The 17,017-nt window shown below is 44.1% G+C and overlaps 3 protein-coding genes across 7 annotated transcripts in view; 2 read left to right on the top strand and 1 right to left on the bottom strand.

Annotated features, from left to right (window-relative positions):
• The window catches only part of LOC106808805 (kinesin-like protein KIFC3), a 16,502-nt gene extending 9,487 nt beyond the window's left edge, over positions 1-7,015 (bottom strand). The window contains exons 1-9 of the mRNA XM_014811659.1: positions 6,944-7,015; positions 5,637-5,776; positions 5,261-5,456; positions 3,438-4,918; positions 2,868-3,086; positions 2,240-2,351; positions 1,617-1,801; positions 652-756; positions 200-333 (exon numbers count right to left, since the gene is read on the bottom strand). Of these exons, the coding sequence (XP_014667145.1) occupies positions 200-333; positions 652-756; positions 1,617-1,801; positions 2,240-2,351; positions 2,868-3,086; positions 3,438-4,918; positions 5,261-5,456; positions 5,637-5,678 (2,474 nt within the window). The 5' untranslated portion in view covers positions 5,679-5,776; positions 6,944-7,015. The remainder of the gene's footprint in view (positions 1-199; positions 334-651; positions 757-1,616; positions 1,802-2,239; positions 2,352-2,867; positions 3,087-3,437; positions 4,919-5,260; positions 5,457-5,636; positions 5,777-6,943) is intronic.
• Positions 7,016-7,184: 169 nt separating this feature from the next.
• On the top strand, positions 7,185-14,704 carry LOC106808808 (STAGA complex 65 subunit gamma-like). Of its 5 annotated transcripts, none has more exons than XM_014811668.1 (11): positions 7,185-7,266; positions 8,852-9,031; positions 9,195-9,306; positions 9,436-9,554; positions 9,777-9,883; positions 10,188-10,309; positions 10,711-10,904; positions 12,385-12,488; positions 12,777-12,927; positions 13,470-13,763; positions 14,250-14,704. In XM_014811668.1, exons 2-11 carry the CDS (start codon positions 8,865-8,867, stop codon positions 14,260-14,262), a joined length of 1,383 nt encoding a protein of 460 aa, XP_014667154.1. In that variant the 5' UTR covers positions 7,185-7,266; positions 8,852-8,864; the 3' UTR covers positions 14,263-14,704. The 5 variants fall into 5 exon arrangements, with proteins under 5 accessions (XP_014667154.1, XP_014667153.1, XP_014667152.1 ...); XM_014811667.1 differs by having other exon boundaries at positions 7,196-7,261; positions 9,819-9,883; XM_014811666.1 differs by having other exon boundaries at positions 7,196-7,261.
• Positions 14,705-16,345: 1,641 nt separating this feature from the next.
• The window catches only part of LOC106808809 (poly(U)-specific endoribonuclease-like), a 17,368-nt gene continuing 16,696 nt past the window's right edge, over positions 16,346-17,017 (top strand). Inside the window, exon 1 of the mRNA XM_014811671.1 lies at positions 16,346-16,760. Within this exon, the coding sequence (XP_014667157.1) occupies positions 16,715-16,760 (46 nt within the window). The 5' untranslated portion in view covers positions 16,346-16,714. The remainder of the gene's footprint in view (positions 16,761-17,017) is intronic.

The raw sequence follows: 17,017 nt of genomic DNA, 5'->3' as shown, positions 1-17,017 counted from the left end.
AGAGAGAGAGAGAGAGAGAGAGAGAGAGAGAGAGAGAGAGAGAGAGAGAGAGAGAGAGAGAGAGAGAGAGAGAGAGAGAGAGAGAGAAGGGGTGGGGGAAGGAAATGCAGGGAGAAAGGGATAGAGGGAATGCGAGAGGAAAAGAGAGTGGGAGAGAGACTGAGAAAAAGAACGAGGCAGAGAGAGAGAGAAGAGGTACCTCAGCTTCTCGTTGTAAATCTCCACCATGCTCAGTGACACTGTGTAGCTCCAGGAGTCGGCCATTCGCTCGTCGATCTCATCGAACAGCTGCTCCAGTGCGCGCTGATTCATGCCAGGGTCCTCAGCCGTGCCCTGCGATATTACAACAAACATCATAATATGATCAACTCTCTCACTCTCTCTCTCGTCTCTTCTCTCTCTATCCCTTTCTCTTTCTCACACTCACACTCTCCGTTCTGTCTCTTGTTCTTTCTCATTCACTTCTCGCTCTCGCTTTCTCTCTCTTTCTTCCACTCATCTCTTTCTTTTTCTCTTTCCCTCTCCCTCTCACCTTGTAGGTATTGTACAGCGTGTGTGTACGAACAGGTGAATCAATTCGTTATCTTACGCGTATTGCAAATAACAATCGTGGCCTTCGTGCGAGCAAAATCACTCAAAGCACCCACTTACCTCCATCGTGAACGTCTTCCCAGATCCAGTTTGCCCATACGCGAAGATGCAGACGTTGTATCCATCAAGACAGCTGACGACCAGTGGCGCCACCTCCGCAAACACCTGCAACAATTAATTAAAATTTGAGTTTTGAATTCGAATCACGTATGGATAACTAGAAAGGGCAGTTGTCGCCAACTACATGTATCCCCCGTGATCTAGTATGAATGAAATATCTCTGTAAAGACGTAGAAGGTAGGTAAAGTTAAATAAGTCACAAAGACAAAGGTTTGTTACACAACTCATCTTCCTGAGATGTGCAAGTATATGTTAAAATTGGTTGCCTTAAGGGTTTTGGTATGCGACACACCTTCTCCCCAAGATGTGTAAGTATACGAAGTTTGCTCGTGCTAGGTCAATTATGGGCCGAGTTATAGAGCGGAAGGGAAATATGATGAAGGTCAAGGTCAAGGTCAAATAACGGTTGCAGTGACCTGGTTTCGGTACGCTGCGCACCTTCTCCCCAAGATGTGTAAGTATACCAAGTTTGGTAGCGCTAGGTAAATTAGGGGACGAGTTATAGAGCAGAAGGGAAATATGATCAAGGTCAACGTATAGGTCAAATTAAGGTCGTAGTGACCTGGTTTTGGTACGCTGCGCACCTTCTCCCCAAGATGTGTAAGTATACCAAGTTTGGTCGCGCTAGGTCAAGTAAGGGTCGAGTTATAGAGCGGAAGAGAAAGTGTCTGCGGCGGCGGCGGCTGGACAGACATGAAACCATAGTATCCCCGCAGACTTCGTCGCGGGGGATACAATAATTATTGCAGTGACATTCTCTAAATGGCGTTGTACAGTAAATATTGTTTTTTTTTGTAAAAGCATCAACACAGGGTCATGTCACAGTACCGACACACTGAGTTCTTGCCACAATTCACTCTTAATTCTATACACCACCTCACCAACTGCCCTCGCCTTAAACATACCTCCGTGTGTGTGCTGGATTGATTAAAAACCTTATCCAACCCAAACACACTCTCCCTGCCTCTGTGCAGCACGGTAATCAGGCCATCGTCATCAGCATCTGTTGTCACGACAACAGTCCCGTCAGAGTCACCAGCGTAGTCTTCCTTGATGACGGGTCTCACACGACAAAACACGCGGATGTTACCTAGTAAGCAGCAAAATAACGTGCTCGGTGAATATTCCCGCGAGTGTTGATGTTTTTTTTTCTAATCATGATGGCTCTATCAATGCTACGTGGGAGAGGAATGCGTGCGTAGCAACCACACACAAGTTCGTTCATTATGGGAGTGACAATATCACCACATATGTTAGGTTTGTGTCCCCATACGTTTCCAAAATTCTCATTAACAAGATGCTGTATTGGCCATAAACTGTTGTTTAATTATTACCAACATGGTATTATTCACGTTTTGACGCAGCTGTCAGTTATCGTACTACTGTTGATACACACACACGTGCATGCACGCACACACACACACACGCACGCACGCACACACACTCACGCACACACACGCACACACACACACACGCACGCACGCACACACACTCACGCACGGATGCATGCATGCACACATACATGTACCTCGTATCTCAACTAGCTCATTGTGATACTTCTTCCGCAAAACCATTTCCTTCTTATATTTTCTGACTAGATCCCCATTGTAGCTGCTCAGATTGGAGATGGCTTGCATTATCTGGAAGATAGGGAGGAAAATAATATTTAATTCTGCAAAACAGACTGAAGTGCATTAACCTTATTATTTTAGTAAAATATCAAGCTATCTAATTGTAACTACTATGAAAAACAGCCATTGCTTAAAGCATAGGAGTTTATGTTCGCAAGAGGATTCATAGACCCATGAGAATTAAGAGTAATATTATTTTTAAATGAATTCAAATACATCCACCTGGTAATGATAGTTTCGACTACCGATCAAGCTGTCTTTGTCAAGTGGACATGAAGTTGCATGGACTGATCACAGCTTAACAAAAACAGCTAGACCGGTTGCCGATAATCGTTGATAACACGTAGATATGTTGGTTTTGTCGTAAAATAAAATCACACTTGACATGATCATGAATTCCACCACTACCGGAAGGTCGATTCACTCGTTGTGACTGTGGTTGCGAAGTGTGACAAAGAGAGTGCAGCGCAGCGTGCATCTACATTCAAGCGTGACCCTCTCTGACGTCACCCCGTATAATCTTACCCGATGAGACGTGTCTTGGATGGTCTCTGTCACGACTGCGGGCAGCATGCTGCACTCTTCCCTCAGTTGCCTCTGCTCCACCCTCATTGCAGCAAGCCTCGACCGTAGCAATGTGAGGCCATCCTGCACGCCAGCTGGCGCCATCTGCAGGTGGCAACTGGAAGTTTCTCTCTGCTGCTCTTGCAGGCGTTCTTGCATCGCTTGTATCGCCTCTCCACGCTGTGGCGACGACGAATGTAACAGTACCCGTAAACATATAATCTATACACGCGTAAGTAACAGGGCCACGAAATCACCCCAATTAGAAATGGTCTCGCGCAAAGGAAAATCTTTCTTTAGACATGAGTGCGTTTATATAAGCTATACTTCCAGCAAAAAAACAGCAACATTTTTTGCCTAACCCTACTGACCCAGCTACAAAAATTCTCAATCAGGTTACGGCAAACGGGAAAAATAAAATTAAAACGAGTTTCGTTTCAACGTTAAAATATTCATGTGCTCGTCTGTCATGAACTCATAGTAAACTTAACGAGATTATGTGACGAATTCCGGCAGCAAATGTCATGTTACCATCGCTTCCACGTGGCGCAGCGCCTGTATCTGTAGAAGGGCGCCCGACAGCTGCTTCTGCAGGTGATGTCTCTCAGCCAGCAGCTGTGCGACCATCTCATCTAGCTGCCTCTTCTCCTGAAGTTCGGCGAGGGTCTGGTTGCAACCCTCCTCCAGTTTACCCCTCTCCGTCTTCAGCGACTCCCTCTCCTCGTCCCACGCCATCTTCTCTTCCTCGAAGCGCGCCACAGAGGCTTCAGTTTCTTCTCGCAGCGAGACGCACTCTTGTTTCGCTCGCTCCCGCTCAGCGTCGCTGTCTGCTGATCTCGCTCGCGAAACCGCGGCCTCCTCCTCAAGTGAGCGGATTCTCGCCTTGTAGTCTTCTCTCCTCTGCTTCCACTGCTGCTTCTTCTCCCGGTACTGCTCGGCGTTGAGCTTCCTCTCTTCCTGCAGAGCGCTCAGCTTCGAGCGGAGAGACTCGCACTCCCTGCCGAGTGCGGCGGCTTCCTTCCTTCCGCCGTCAGCGCGCTCCCGAAGAGAAACCTTCTCCGATTCAATCGCGCCGACCTTCTCCTCAAAGCGCCGCGTCTCCTCCTGCCAGGTCCTCTTCCAGCCTTCGTACAGCGTCGACACCTCGTCCAGCGCGTCTCTCTCGCGCTGCAGTGTTGCCACCTGGCGGGCGAGATCCCGCTCTCGATTGTCGCGCGCGGCACTCTCTGCATGTGCCCTCTCCTCGAGCGCGTCCCGCTCGCGCTGCAATTCTGCGAGCTCCCCCGCCAGCGCGCCCTGGCGGGCATCACACGTGGCTTGCTCGTCGTCGCGCGCGCTCGCCTCGCGCTCCAGCTCGCCAACCCTTCTCTGCAGGTTGCCTCGCTCGGTGATGAGCAGCGGCAGGCGGGAGCAGCTCGCGTGCACCGTGCGCAGGTCCGCACGCAGTCTCCCCTCCCTTGCCACTCTGTCCGCCTCCTCCTGCCGCCAGCGCAGCCTCTCCTCGCTCAGCATCGCCTCGAGCTCCTCCCTCCGCGCGTGCGCCTTCTCGGCTTCTCTCTCGGCGTGCGCGACCGCCTCCTCCCTCTGCTTCGCTTTGACCTTCCCTCGCGCGAGCTGCCGCGTCAGCTCGGCTTTCTCGCGCGTCGTCCGCGCCGCGTCGGCTTCCCGCGATGCCGCCTCCGCCACGAGACGCTTCCTCTCCGCCGCATGATCGCGGATCTTCGCGCGGGCATCCGCGAGCGCCCTCTTCCGCTCCTCCGCCACGTCGACGCAGCGTTGAAAGGCTGTCGCTACGCCAGCCGCCTCCTCCGCGGCCGCCGCCTCTCTCGCCGCCGTCTCCTCCCTCGTTTGCTCGGAGTGCGCACGCAGCACAGCGCATTCGCTCTCCGCTACCTCTGCCGCGCCCTCTCTCACCCGAGCGTCGTCGAGGTCGGTCTGCAGCTTCCGTATCTGCATGAGGAATCGCGCGATGCTCTCCTTTGGTTTCGGCGTCGCAGGCCTGCCAGCTTTCTCTGCGTAAAAAGGGGAAGAAACAGCGCAGTCAGGTGACATTGCGATTGCAGTTGACATTTGTGTTTTGTTAATGTGTCGCGCAGCAGCGATGATAAGTTTGATTTAAGGATTTCACTCGCTACCTAACTCATTTTTCTTTTGGGGGGTTTCCGTTGAGTCGAGTGGCAGTTATAGAGTGAACCCACCTCAGTAGAGCAAACAGCTGGCTATAAAGAACGTTTTTTTCAGTTTAGCTAGAGCGACATTTACATACAGCATTCACTGCACTATGACATAACACGTGAAATAACTACAGCGACGAAGCGAGCAAACGTCACAACACCGACTCGCAGTACACTCACTCTTCTTTCCGTCGTTCGCCGCCGCCAGCAACTCCGTCAGCTCCGAGACGGTCGTCTCGAGGTTTTCGATGAGTATCTGTTTCTCTCCCAGCTGCAGTCCGAGCGTGCGCTGCGTCACCTCCAGCTTGGTGTCCGCATTGCAATCAAGTGCAACAAGAGCAGACGCCTGCAAGGTGCGACATCTCTCCTGTCTCGCCTGCAAACACAAGAACGCTCCTCGTGTGGCCATATTGTCGACAATAGAAATTATTTAACACTACGGTGCAATCGATTGGTTGAAATTAGTTATTTGTTTCAATTAAGTATTATTGATGATCTGTCATCATGAAATTATAGATGATGAAACTATTTTTGTTATGCGTGGAATAATGCTTACTTTAATATCATCAATTAGTTGTTTGTCTTGTTCAGAAGCCATGGTCACAACTTCTGTTCTTCTTTCTAGTTGCTGCTATAATTTGCACAGATATGCAGTTACTATCAACTAGAGCCAGAAGATCACTTTAGCTGGTTTCTCTGAAATTAAATTAAACAGAATATTTTGACGTGTTGTGTGTTCAACTTGCTAAGACATATATCAGATTCTACCACTGTATGTCCTGAGACCAGATCAAAATATAGAAAGGGTTTACGTTATGTGAGTGGCGTGAGGTGTGTATAGTTACAACTTACAGTACCTACGTCAGTAGTAACGACGTGGATATTCGTCCGAGCATCGGACACCTGTTCGTATGCGCTATTCGTCCGAGCAGTTGTTGATGTAGCGTGCCCCCAGCCAATTTTAAAATCTAGACGCTCTAAATTTTATTATATTATATTATATTACTTATTACTATTAGGCTTATATTTTGCCCTTTAGGCTTTTTGCCTTGCGTTTTGCTACGCAGCCCTATGGCTGTGACGCCCCTGCATACATGCGTTGCGCATGTGGTTATACACCATAGATAGTGTTTGGTATACAAACATAGGCGTATATAGTGTTTGGTACTATCATTCGCCTATATAAGCAAACCGAGTCGGTTAATAATTAGTGGTAGGTTTAGATTGTGGTTAGTATTAGAGTTAGGTTAGATTTAAATAATTAGTGGTAGGTTTAGATTGTGGTTAGTATTAGAGTTAGGTTGGAGAGTAGGTGACTCCCTAAACTAGCATTATATTACATTTATGTAATACAACATGAACAGCGCATGCGCAGCAACTGCTCGGACGAATAGCGCATACGAACAGGTGTCCGATGCTCGGACGAATATCCACGTCTCAGTAGTAAATGTGTGGTGGTGCAGGAACTTCACTAAATTACTTGTGAATGATCTGGCTCTACCTGAGTAGAAACTTGTGCAGTTTCAATAATAAAATGATAATAAACACGAATTATCGATATAAAGTTACTTTAGCTTTTCCTACGCGTACGCCCCGGACGCGAAGCAATCGTAATGTGAGTTTGTACACACTGCTATTGCCATTGGCGTGACTAGATGTCACTGTCACTGTCAGATAGATAGTAGTAGTAGTACTAGTACTAGTAGATCTAACGACGACTCCTGCCGCCCGGGCGACGGTAAATAAAATTGAAATATCACAATATCTTCAGTACTGAAGTGTAATCTACGTAACGGGAGCAAAGATGGTACAATATTACTACACTGGTTTCTTAATCTATGCAATACGAGAGAGTAGGCCTACCCGTGATCACCAAAAAGCAAGTACACTGGTATTTCAAATCGCCGCGCAAGCAAAAGTGTTTTCTTCAAGCTCTCATTAGACTAGTGCGAATTCTCTTCACTCCGTAAAGAGAACTATTGGCTATAGGCCTATTTGATAATCGAAGCGGCGTAGGGTGATGATCTATTTAACGCTTTCTTGCATCGCCATCTGTCGACGAAGTATGTAATAAATCAACAATATACATGTGGTGACGTCATCACTTTTATCGGGAGCGTCATTTTCATCGATGACGATGTGTAATTACAGTTACACGGTTACACCGCACACGAATGAAATGTAAAGTACGTGAAATCAGAAATGTAAATTATATTTATATTACTGATAGTAATAGTAGTAAAGTGTGACTATAAAGATAGTCGGGTGTCATGGCCCATTATTTTCTGTTGTTCTTGTTGGTTAATTACAACTTGCAACTATTGAACTAAACTAAAGACGTAAAAGTAAAATCACAACATAGTGAAAGTAGGGAACTTGTGAGTTGTGGCTAAACATAGATCAACAATCACTATCAGTATCACTGTCACAGGCACTTGTGACTTGGGACATAGTCAGTAAAAACTGAAAATAATATGAACGCACATTCACAAATACTACCGTACCTCTCAATTACAGTTCCACTGTTGTGTCACTGACACTGTACTGTCTGTAGGCCCTATATCATTTTTCCTTCATAAAAACTAACGCCGAAGCTCCCGCACTTGCCGGTGCAAGTGTGCTGTCGCCATTATAAATTTATAATGATAATAATATCTCTATATATTATTATCATTATAATGGCGACACAGCACACTCGCAGCGGCGAGTGCGGGAGCGTTCGGCGTTGGTTTTTATGAAGGAAAGTTGATATACATTGACACAACAGTGTAACTGTAATTGATATTGAGGTACGGTAGTAGGGCTGAGAGGGTCTATGTCCCCCGGGGTACTGCCGGAACGTACCCTGGGTACGGTCCGGAACGTCCGGTTACCGGTATACCGGAACGTACCCTGGTACTATCTAATATGCCGGACCGTACCTCGCCTACTACACTAACGAGTCTAGGGAGTCGCCTACGCCTACTCCCTAACCCTAACCCTAACCCCAACCAACCCTAACCCTAATCCTAACCCTAACCATATATTATAGTGACCAGGGTAACGTTCCGGTATACCGGACCGTACCCAGGGTACGTTCCGACAGTACCCTGGGGGACATAGACCATATGAGCGGTAGTAGGCCCTATTTGTGAATGTGCGTTCATATTATTTTCAGTTTTTACTGACTATGTTCCAAGTGCCTGTGATCACTGTACGTATCACTATATCAGTGACAGTAAAAATAGTCAGTATCAGTAAAGACAGTAAATTTATGCAGTATCATGTCTAAGAATTGTTATGTATGTACTGTAGCTCGCACCGAATAATCTCGCTATATACTAGTCCATGTACTCTCTATATCGCCTAGTCATTTTACGTAAATGCTGTTCGCATGCTCTTCTACAAGTACAATGCACAATCTTGCGGCATGCATGTCACTGACACTGTGCACAAACTCACAAAAGGATAGGAACAAGGTATTTTGTTTCTCTAGAATGGCCATCATTATTATGGAATGACTGCAGTACATTCCCATATCAAGTGTACTTTTTTACTTTATAAAGCTTATTCTTAATAGTCCAAGGAACTGTAGTGTAACAAAGGAGGAGAAAGCCCACCATTGATCATTTTGACAGATTCATGCTGCAGAATACACTGGAAAAGGTTGATTATTAACTGTAGAGAGGAAAGCATAGGGTTCCAGTATGAGATGGTAGAAATAGTGAACACTTTCAGATTATTACACTTTAAAGAATGGGAGTTTCATACTTTAGTAAATTTATGTTACAGAATAACCTATGCCATGTCTGCTGCATCAATGCACTGGGGAGGGATCCCTGTAGCGCCATCTAGCAGTGTGGAGAATGTCACAGCCAGCGTTCAAGGAAAACAGCCAATAATGGAAGCTCTAGAGGTTGAGGGTGCACGCCTCCATCAGCCATCAAGCAAACATAGTTTCACCTCAACTGGGTGAGTATTCTGGTCATGCACGTTGGGTTTGTTTTAGCTGTGCATCGTCATGCAAAACAAATTACCAACAATTGCATATTTCTATGTACTTGACCATTGACCACAAATGCTGCACACGCAGGAGAACTATGTATAATGTTATCTTGGCTTTTTCATTTCCTAGGGACTCGCCGGTGATATTTGGCCTTGATGCTGTTACAGAACACACCCTCAAACTGATGGAATATGCACATAAACTTGGCGCAGCAATCGCCGCGACGCAACAAGGAACAGTGGTGATTACTATGTCTAGAACCCTGTGTTCTGCTAGCGTATTGCAAGCAAAACTTTGAAGTCTCCAACAATATTTGTTTTGAAATCGGTAATGTATTTATAATCGTCTTGGCAATATTTGGTCTGTGCAGCAGGATGAAAGTGATTCTGTCTATGGAATTCACCAGTCTATGCCACACATCTCAGAATTTCCCAATAGTAATAACCAGAAGAGGAAAGGAGATCTTGATTCAGAGAAACAGTCAGAGAGGTAAGAGTCCTGAATAACTTGAACAAAACATCACACAAATTTAAAAATTGGTAAAAAATATAGAATTAGCAGTAAAGTGTCGAATTGGTTGAGGTTTTACTGGTATCTGTTTGCTCTAAAATAATACTATATTCTGCAGTTTCGATTAATAAATAAATGATAAATATCAATCCATTTTCTGACAGTATATATTTCTTGTGTAACCTAATGTGATCTTTTTAGTTTATCTCATGATGTCAGCAATGCAACAATCACTCTCAACAGCACAACCTTGAGAAAGTTGCTTCGGAAGTACGTGGCAGGCATAACTGCACAAGTAGGATACAGTAGTAAGTGCAGCAACTGTGACAGCTAATTGGATTTTATGATAATATAGGAGTTGTGTTTTTTATAATGTCCGTGTATTGGACCTGTTACCAAGACCTTTGACAATTGGTCTTGGTATATTTGTGAAGCTGAATGAGGTTGCTTGAAGTGGGCACTAGTTGGCAGTAGGTGACAATTAAGTATGGCCACCTAGTGACAAACTCGAGCAACTTTATCCAGCCTACAAAAGCGCTTGGACCCGTTGTCTAAAAATTGTTGCTCACGGCGAACGGGTCATTGACATGAATTCATCCAAAATTAAACCAGGTACGACAGAGTCAGTGCTGGACACACTCATGGATGTCTGCCAGGAATATCTGACACAGATGACGCAAGCGTTGGCCAGGGCTGTGGAAAGAGAAGCTCTCACTGGCTTCACTGGCTTTCCTGTACGTATATAACCCTCTATTTGCTTCGTCTAGAAGTCGACACCATGAAATATGTTTACAGCATCTACCTAGCAGCCAAAGCTGGCTTTAGTAAACGAAGTCCCAAATCAAATTCCACATTTCAAGGGCCTCCTTTTAGTAAATATTGCTGTGCTGCCATGCGATTAGAAAGTTATACGATACCTGCTGTTCAACTCTGGATTTCATACAATTCTTTCAATTTAAGGTTTTACATTAAATTCTTGTTTACAATCGAGATTTACAAAATCGCACTGGACTTGCAGTCTGACATAGACAGAATTTCTTTTTTAATAAAAACTCGGATGCATTTATATCAAGAGTACATAATAGGAGACTCCTATTATGTACTCTTGATTTATATTTACGCGTGTCTCGATCAGGACGTGCTGGAGAGAGTGTTTCACGAGATGGGCATGGGCAGCATGCGCAATCTGCAGGGGTTCTACCGGTGCAGGGTGCTGGGGCAGCAGGACAACATGACAAAGACCTGCACACGGCTACTGGAGCAGTCTAACGAGATTCAGGCGTCGCAGCCGGACCACGGCCAGGTGGGCGAGGCTTGGAGACTGACAAGGTCAGAGAGAGACGAGGGGAGAGAGAGAGAGGCGGTGAGAGGGAGGGAGAGTGAGAGAGAGAAGGGGGGAGAGAGAGAGAGAGAGAGAGAGAGAGAGAGAGAGAGAGAGAGAGAGAGAGAGCATTTGGGCATTTGAGGGAGAGAGAATTAAAGGAATTTTATGCCTTACAACTTGTGTTAGTTTTCTTATCGTAAATTGTTCATTGCAATGGCTCTTCTTTTCTCGTTATATCAATTTAATTATCTCATTATAACAAGAATAGGTTTTGTTATACCGACATAGTTATTTCGTTATACTGAGAAGAGGCAGACAAAATTGTTTTTTTTCTCATAAGTCCTGCACTTCACACTTATTGCAGTCTCCAACCATTCCTCATTCTGCGGAATCATTACGATTTCTATGCTTAATTTTCGCAATCCGCAGCGGCAAGGTTATATTCCTCATTTCAGTTGCACTGTACAAAATTTGGACTGATTGTTCGCATTGTTTGCTTGGACACATTGTTTTTTTTTCAGCTGGTGCCTGAGCACTGGCCACGCGCTGGTGCAGTGGAGATGCAGCAAGTTTATTAATAGCGCTCACTGCACAATTCGTTTCCTGGAAATACACACTCATAGTGTTGATTGGGCAGTCATAGTAACGGAGGTAGACTCGGGAGAGAAAGAAAGACACAACACTACTGTTTTATTACAGGGTGGACGGATCGATAGACTCTCGTTTTATTTTACTCTGTAGATGCCGCCACTGTACGGGCTGTACATTTATCATACAGGGTGAACGGAGCAAGAATAAACTACACTAAGTTTACACTCTAACATTACCTTAGCTTTGCACCCCCCCCCCCACCCTACTATCGCTCAGTGTTATAATTTCTATGCATTTTGTATCTGGCATGTCTACGGTAAATGGAACAGCCTAGTCAGACAGGCGCTGTCTGCAATGTGTCGCATAATTTGTCTGCTAATCAGACAAGGGTTGTAGGGTTGAGTCTAGGGTTGAGATAGTGTCATCAGACATGAGAATATGGCCCACAGTATGCCTCACATTGCAGGAAAATGGCTTAAATATTTCAAAATTTTCTGGGGGGCATGCCCCCATACCCCCCTAGAACTGGCATACCTACGGCACGCGGGCCTGCCTGCGGCAGCCAAGGTACATTTCGCCCCCCCCCCCTGTCCATCAATTTCTGAATACGCCACTAGTTAATGTTCACCGCGGGAACATTCCGCATTTGGAGTTCACAGGGTTGGAGACCCTGTTTAAATGTTGTCACCAATTTTATTCCATGAACTTCATTTTATATCTTGTGTAGCACATGAATATATATTAAATATTAATAAAATATAAGGCTATCAAAAAATTCTATTTAATTTCGGAGGAATTCAAATAATATCTGTCTTGAGGTACAACATGTTGTGAATTGCATTATTTAATCGATATAAATAATTCATTTAATATTTATATAATATTTGCTTGAAGGATTAAGGATGAGCCAGTGGCTGATATTCAGTTCCCGGCATCTGAAGACAGTGCTGAGGAAACGAGTGACCAATCCGAGAACCTTCAATCACTAGATGGACTAGGTGTGTTGGTTCTTGCGTACCTGCATGTGTGGTTGCACGTGTGTGGTTGCTCATGCTGTCCATGTCCATGTTCATGTTCATGTTCATGTTTGTTGTGTTCATGTTGTGTCATGTGTGTTCATGTAATGTTAAAAGTCAATAAGTTTAATAACTTAATATAATAACAACAAGTTTAATAATATTAACTTTTATAATATATATTTAACATTATATGTATATCTACAGAAAAGTTGAACGCACCCAAATGTATAACTAACTGCATGTGTTTTTTTAACACTGCATGTTCAGGTAATATAGAGACAACCATAGAACATGAGACGCCGACTGCTATGCAAGATCCCCCTGTGGTGAAGGAGGAAGTGATGGAGGGTGCAGCAGAAGAAGAGAAGGTCACAACTCACAACATTATTTCAATCAAACAGGAGGAGCCCAGTGGCAGGTAGCTACGTCTCAGAGTTGCATGTGCTGCAAGTGATGCTGAAAGATGTGGTAACTCTACCATGCTAATTGAATAAAGAAGATGAGGTTGAGATATCGAAATAGCTAGGTGTGGTTTCAGGAGATATAACTGAATAATTTTCAATTCATAGTTTGGACAGAGTCACACAGAACATGATCGTTGTGACATGAATAAACGTATCAAAATATGAAGGCTAGCCTCGTTAGAACGCGTACTGTAGTATCCTCTTGGCTCATGAAGTGTTGAACAGCTATCGAATTGAAAAATTGCAGGTTTATGATGGAGCGCTAATAACCTTCTGCAGTAATGTCTTGTGTTTTTTCTGTTATTTATAACCGATGTCAACCTGTTTTTTGTAAGTAATTACCAACACTGTCTACATGTTTGTTATCATTATTTCAACCTCTGAATGTTGATGAAGATCAAATGAGAAAATATTGCATGTATATTGTATTGTAGTGGAATACACAATACAATATACAAGCAACATCTCTTTTGTGTTTTTTACTTTTTTACACTAGGACTTTGGATGTGGATGAAGATCTGCTAAGTATTGCTGATTCGGTGGGCGTGTCACTGGTGGAGCCTGAACACCAGCAGCCACTCACTCATGCACTACAGAACCAGCACCAGCAGTATAATCAGCAGCAGCAATACCATCAGCAACAGCAGCAGCATTTTCCCCAGCAACAGCAGCAGCAGCACCACCAGCAGCAGCAGGAGCAGCAGCAGCAGGATAACCAACTGCTGTCCATGCCAGATCTGCTTGGTCAGCCGTCGACTGCCACACGACCGCATCCCATCGCTAAGAAACGGTGAGGATGCTGTACGCAGCATTAGTGCTTCTTTCGGAGGTTACACTCAGTAAAATTAATTTTAATTATTAATTTTAATAAAATACCATTTTGATTTATTAAAATGGACAGGTGTGTTTTGATATCAATATGATACAACCTTTTGTTGTTACTATCTATCATATTTTGTTGGGAAATACAGTTTAGTTTTCACCTCAGTGTGGTAGTTGTATATTTTTGCACAATTTTTACAAGGGTGTTGATCCAACTTCTTATAACGTTGATATTAAACCATAAATATTTGAGATAAACGAAGGCGTACTTGGTCGTCTATCTATTTTGTTCACATTCTGTGTATGGCAGTAGGAATATGTGACTGCTAAGCACAAAACTACGTACATGATAACTTGAGTCATGTATGAAGTGGATGCAGTTGCTGTTCATTGTAAGAGCGTGAGTGGATGTTTTCTATCACTCTAACGTTGGTTATTTCTTGTGTTTGTTTAGGAGGAGAATGTAGAAATCGGTGACAATATCACAGACTGGATGCAAAGGCACACTACTCGCTTGTGCTCATTGTGTCACTTATCTTTTGTCATTTCTCTCGCATAACATTTGCGTGGAATGTGACTATTTATCATGCTAGTAGCATAACTCGGTTGCTTACCATCTTTGCCATTGCATTAAAATCGTAGGTTGATGGTAACATGAATGCTTAGAGTATTGTTTCAAAAATATAGGTGGATAGGTTGGTAGAAAATACAGAGAAGTGTTAAATGTAAAGAAAGAAATAGTGGGGAAAGAGGTTGAGAGAGAGAGAGAGAGAGAGGCGAGGGAAGAGGCTGTGTAGACAGGAAGAGAGAGAGAGGCGGGTGTGAAAGAGATACGGATAGAGACAGAGCAATTAATAGAAAGCTGTAAATAATAAATCCTGTAAATAAACGTTGCATTGCTAAGCCCTGCCTTTGTGTTTGTACTTACAATTAATCTATGCATTGCGAGTGATTAATCTGCATGATAATAGTGGATCAATTTAGCCTGTCGTCTGTTTCTCTGCTTATTTACATTCTGCTCTCCTCTGCTTTTTTTATCCACTACTTCCCACTCTACCTTCTCACCTTCTATATTTCCCCCTCCTTTATCTCACACACCTGCTCCATCTCGTCTACATTCTCGCTGTGCCCTACCTAATTACTTTCTCTCACTTTACGTTTCATATGGGGCAACAATGTTGTGCTACAAAAATGTAAGAAATCCATTTCTGCTGTAAATTCATACTCCCATTTTCTCGAACATCATTTTAATTTACTTTTGGCGATAGATGGCGGGACGATCTCTTAAGTTACGTGCATTACCCGCGAGCGAGGGAGCGAGCGAGCGAGGTAAATAAACATCCAGGAAAAATATGGGGTATATATATACGCGCGCGCACGTCCTACATGCCCCCCCCCTCCCACACACACACACACGCACGCGCGCGCCACACATCCACGCGCGTGAGTTCGCATGTCACGTGCGTGTGTGTGTGTGTATGTACGTACTGCATTTTTTCTGGATGTTTACCTGACTTCGCTTCCTGCCAGATGTCATATGCTTCCTGTCATATCCTGGTCATATGTGTGAGTGAACCTGCACTAGCGACACTTTTAGGCTTTCACGACAACCGTCTAAGTTACGACTGGCTTATAGCTTAATACGTGTTTAAATATGAGAAGCGCGTCAGTATCAGCCTTTCTAGCTATCTGGGTGTTATATTTGTCGATATCGATAAACATTGAGTCGCACGTGCCTGAGATATGATAACGTATTATGAGTGACCACATGCTCTCTGCGAGATGTAATGCGAAATTAAAGCTGAACTGCCACTAAATTAATCGGCTCATACATGAGATTTCCTTCCTATCACACCCCCCATAACATGTCACCAGGAGTGGATAATAGAGATATTATATCTCTATTATCCACTCCTGATGTCATGGCATAAAAAAATATCTCTCCCCCCAAAAATAAACCTGAACAACAAATAAAACTACACGCTATACCATTACTGTTGATATTTTGTACGTGCGAACACTCCATGCATGATCATGCAGGGTTATATTCAAGGTTTCGTGCGGCAAACGATTTAATTGTGATAGATCCGGGTAAATTTAATAGGAACTTTAAAATGGCTGATCATACTATTTATTAGACAAAATTTCAGAAAACACATTCACTTATTCTCGTGCTCTATTTCATATGGCATGCATATGGGACTCACACGTGCTACGAAAAGAATGCCTAGGAAGACTGATGTGATGATAGTATATCTTTAATTAAAGGCCGCCGCACACCAGCCGATTTTTACAAACGATGAAGCGATGAAGCGATGTAGGTGTGCGCGTTCATTTGTAGACGATTTTATTGTTATCGGGTGATCGTTCCAAAATCAAACATGTTTGATTTTGAACCGATTATTTGGACGCGATTTTGTGGTGTGCGCGTGACCTCAGGAAAATCGTGTGCGATAAATATTGAACAGCCAATAGCTGAATGTGCCCGTGTCACATGACATTCACCTTGCAGAAATTATCGTAGGTGTGCGCCGCACACCTACATCGCTTCATCGCTTCATCGCTTCATCGTTTGTAAAAATCGGCTGGTGTGCGGCGGCCTTAAGTGATAATCCTTGAATTCTACAGCGTAGTGACAGGTGCATAAGAAGACTGATTTGATCAGAAGGCACAGCACGGTTAAATACAAGTGTAAAACGTATTATTTTTTAAGGATTAACAAGTCTATTTACTCTTCAAGTCGGTCAAGTTTGTCATGATATGAAAACACCACTAGACAACAGGTGCAGACGGAGATAAGAGCAAGATAACACTACAACAGCTGTTATACAGGATTTGTTTTCTGATCGGTTAGGTTTTAAGGCCTGAAGTTATACGTGCGCGTGCCATAATTGCTAAAAGACATTCATCGTAGTGACCATGGCGTGGTTACCTATTCTAGCGTGCGTGCTCACATGCACAACAGGTAAGTTTAATCGTAATTAATGCGTCTACTATAGGTACGTGCATGTATATCTAAAGAGAATTATCTCAGAATTATCTGGGAGTTTTCATATGAGCGCGTATATGTGGTGCATGCGCGCGGGTATGTTCATACGTGCATTTGTGCGTGCGTGCGTGCGTGCGTGTGTGTGTGTGTGTGTGTGTGTGTGTGTGTGTGTGTCGTGTCTGTCTGTCTGTCTGTCTGTCTCCTCCCGTGTCGTCCGAGCGCGTCGTGTGTGT

This window comes from Priapulus caudatus, unplaced genomic scaffold, assembly GCF_000485595.1.
Source record: "Priapulus caudatus unplaced genomic scaffold, Priapulus_caudatus-5.0.1 Scaffold306, whole genome shotgun sequence".
In the NCBI taxonomy this organism is placed as follows: domain Eukaryota; kingdom Metazoa; phylum Priapulida; class Priapulimorpha; order Priapulimorphida; family Priapulidae; genus Priapulus; species Priapulus caudatus.
This window is presented reverse-complemented; position numbering and strand designations above follow the sequence as displayed.

Coding starts and splice junctions, on each gene's coding strand:
- LOC106808808 (XM_014811666.1), top strand. CDS start 7,212: ATGACGATGTGTAATTACAGTTACACGGTTACACCGCACACGAATGAA. Junction 7,262..8,851: donor ACACCGCACACGAATGAAAT/GTAAAGTACGTG, acceptor TTTATGTTACAG/AATAACCTATGCCATGTCTG. Junction 12,489..12,776: donor TCAATCACTAGATGGACTAG/GTGTGTTGGTTC, acceptor CTGCATGTTCAG/GTAATATAGAGACAACCATA.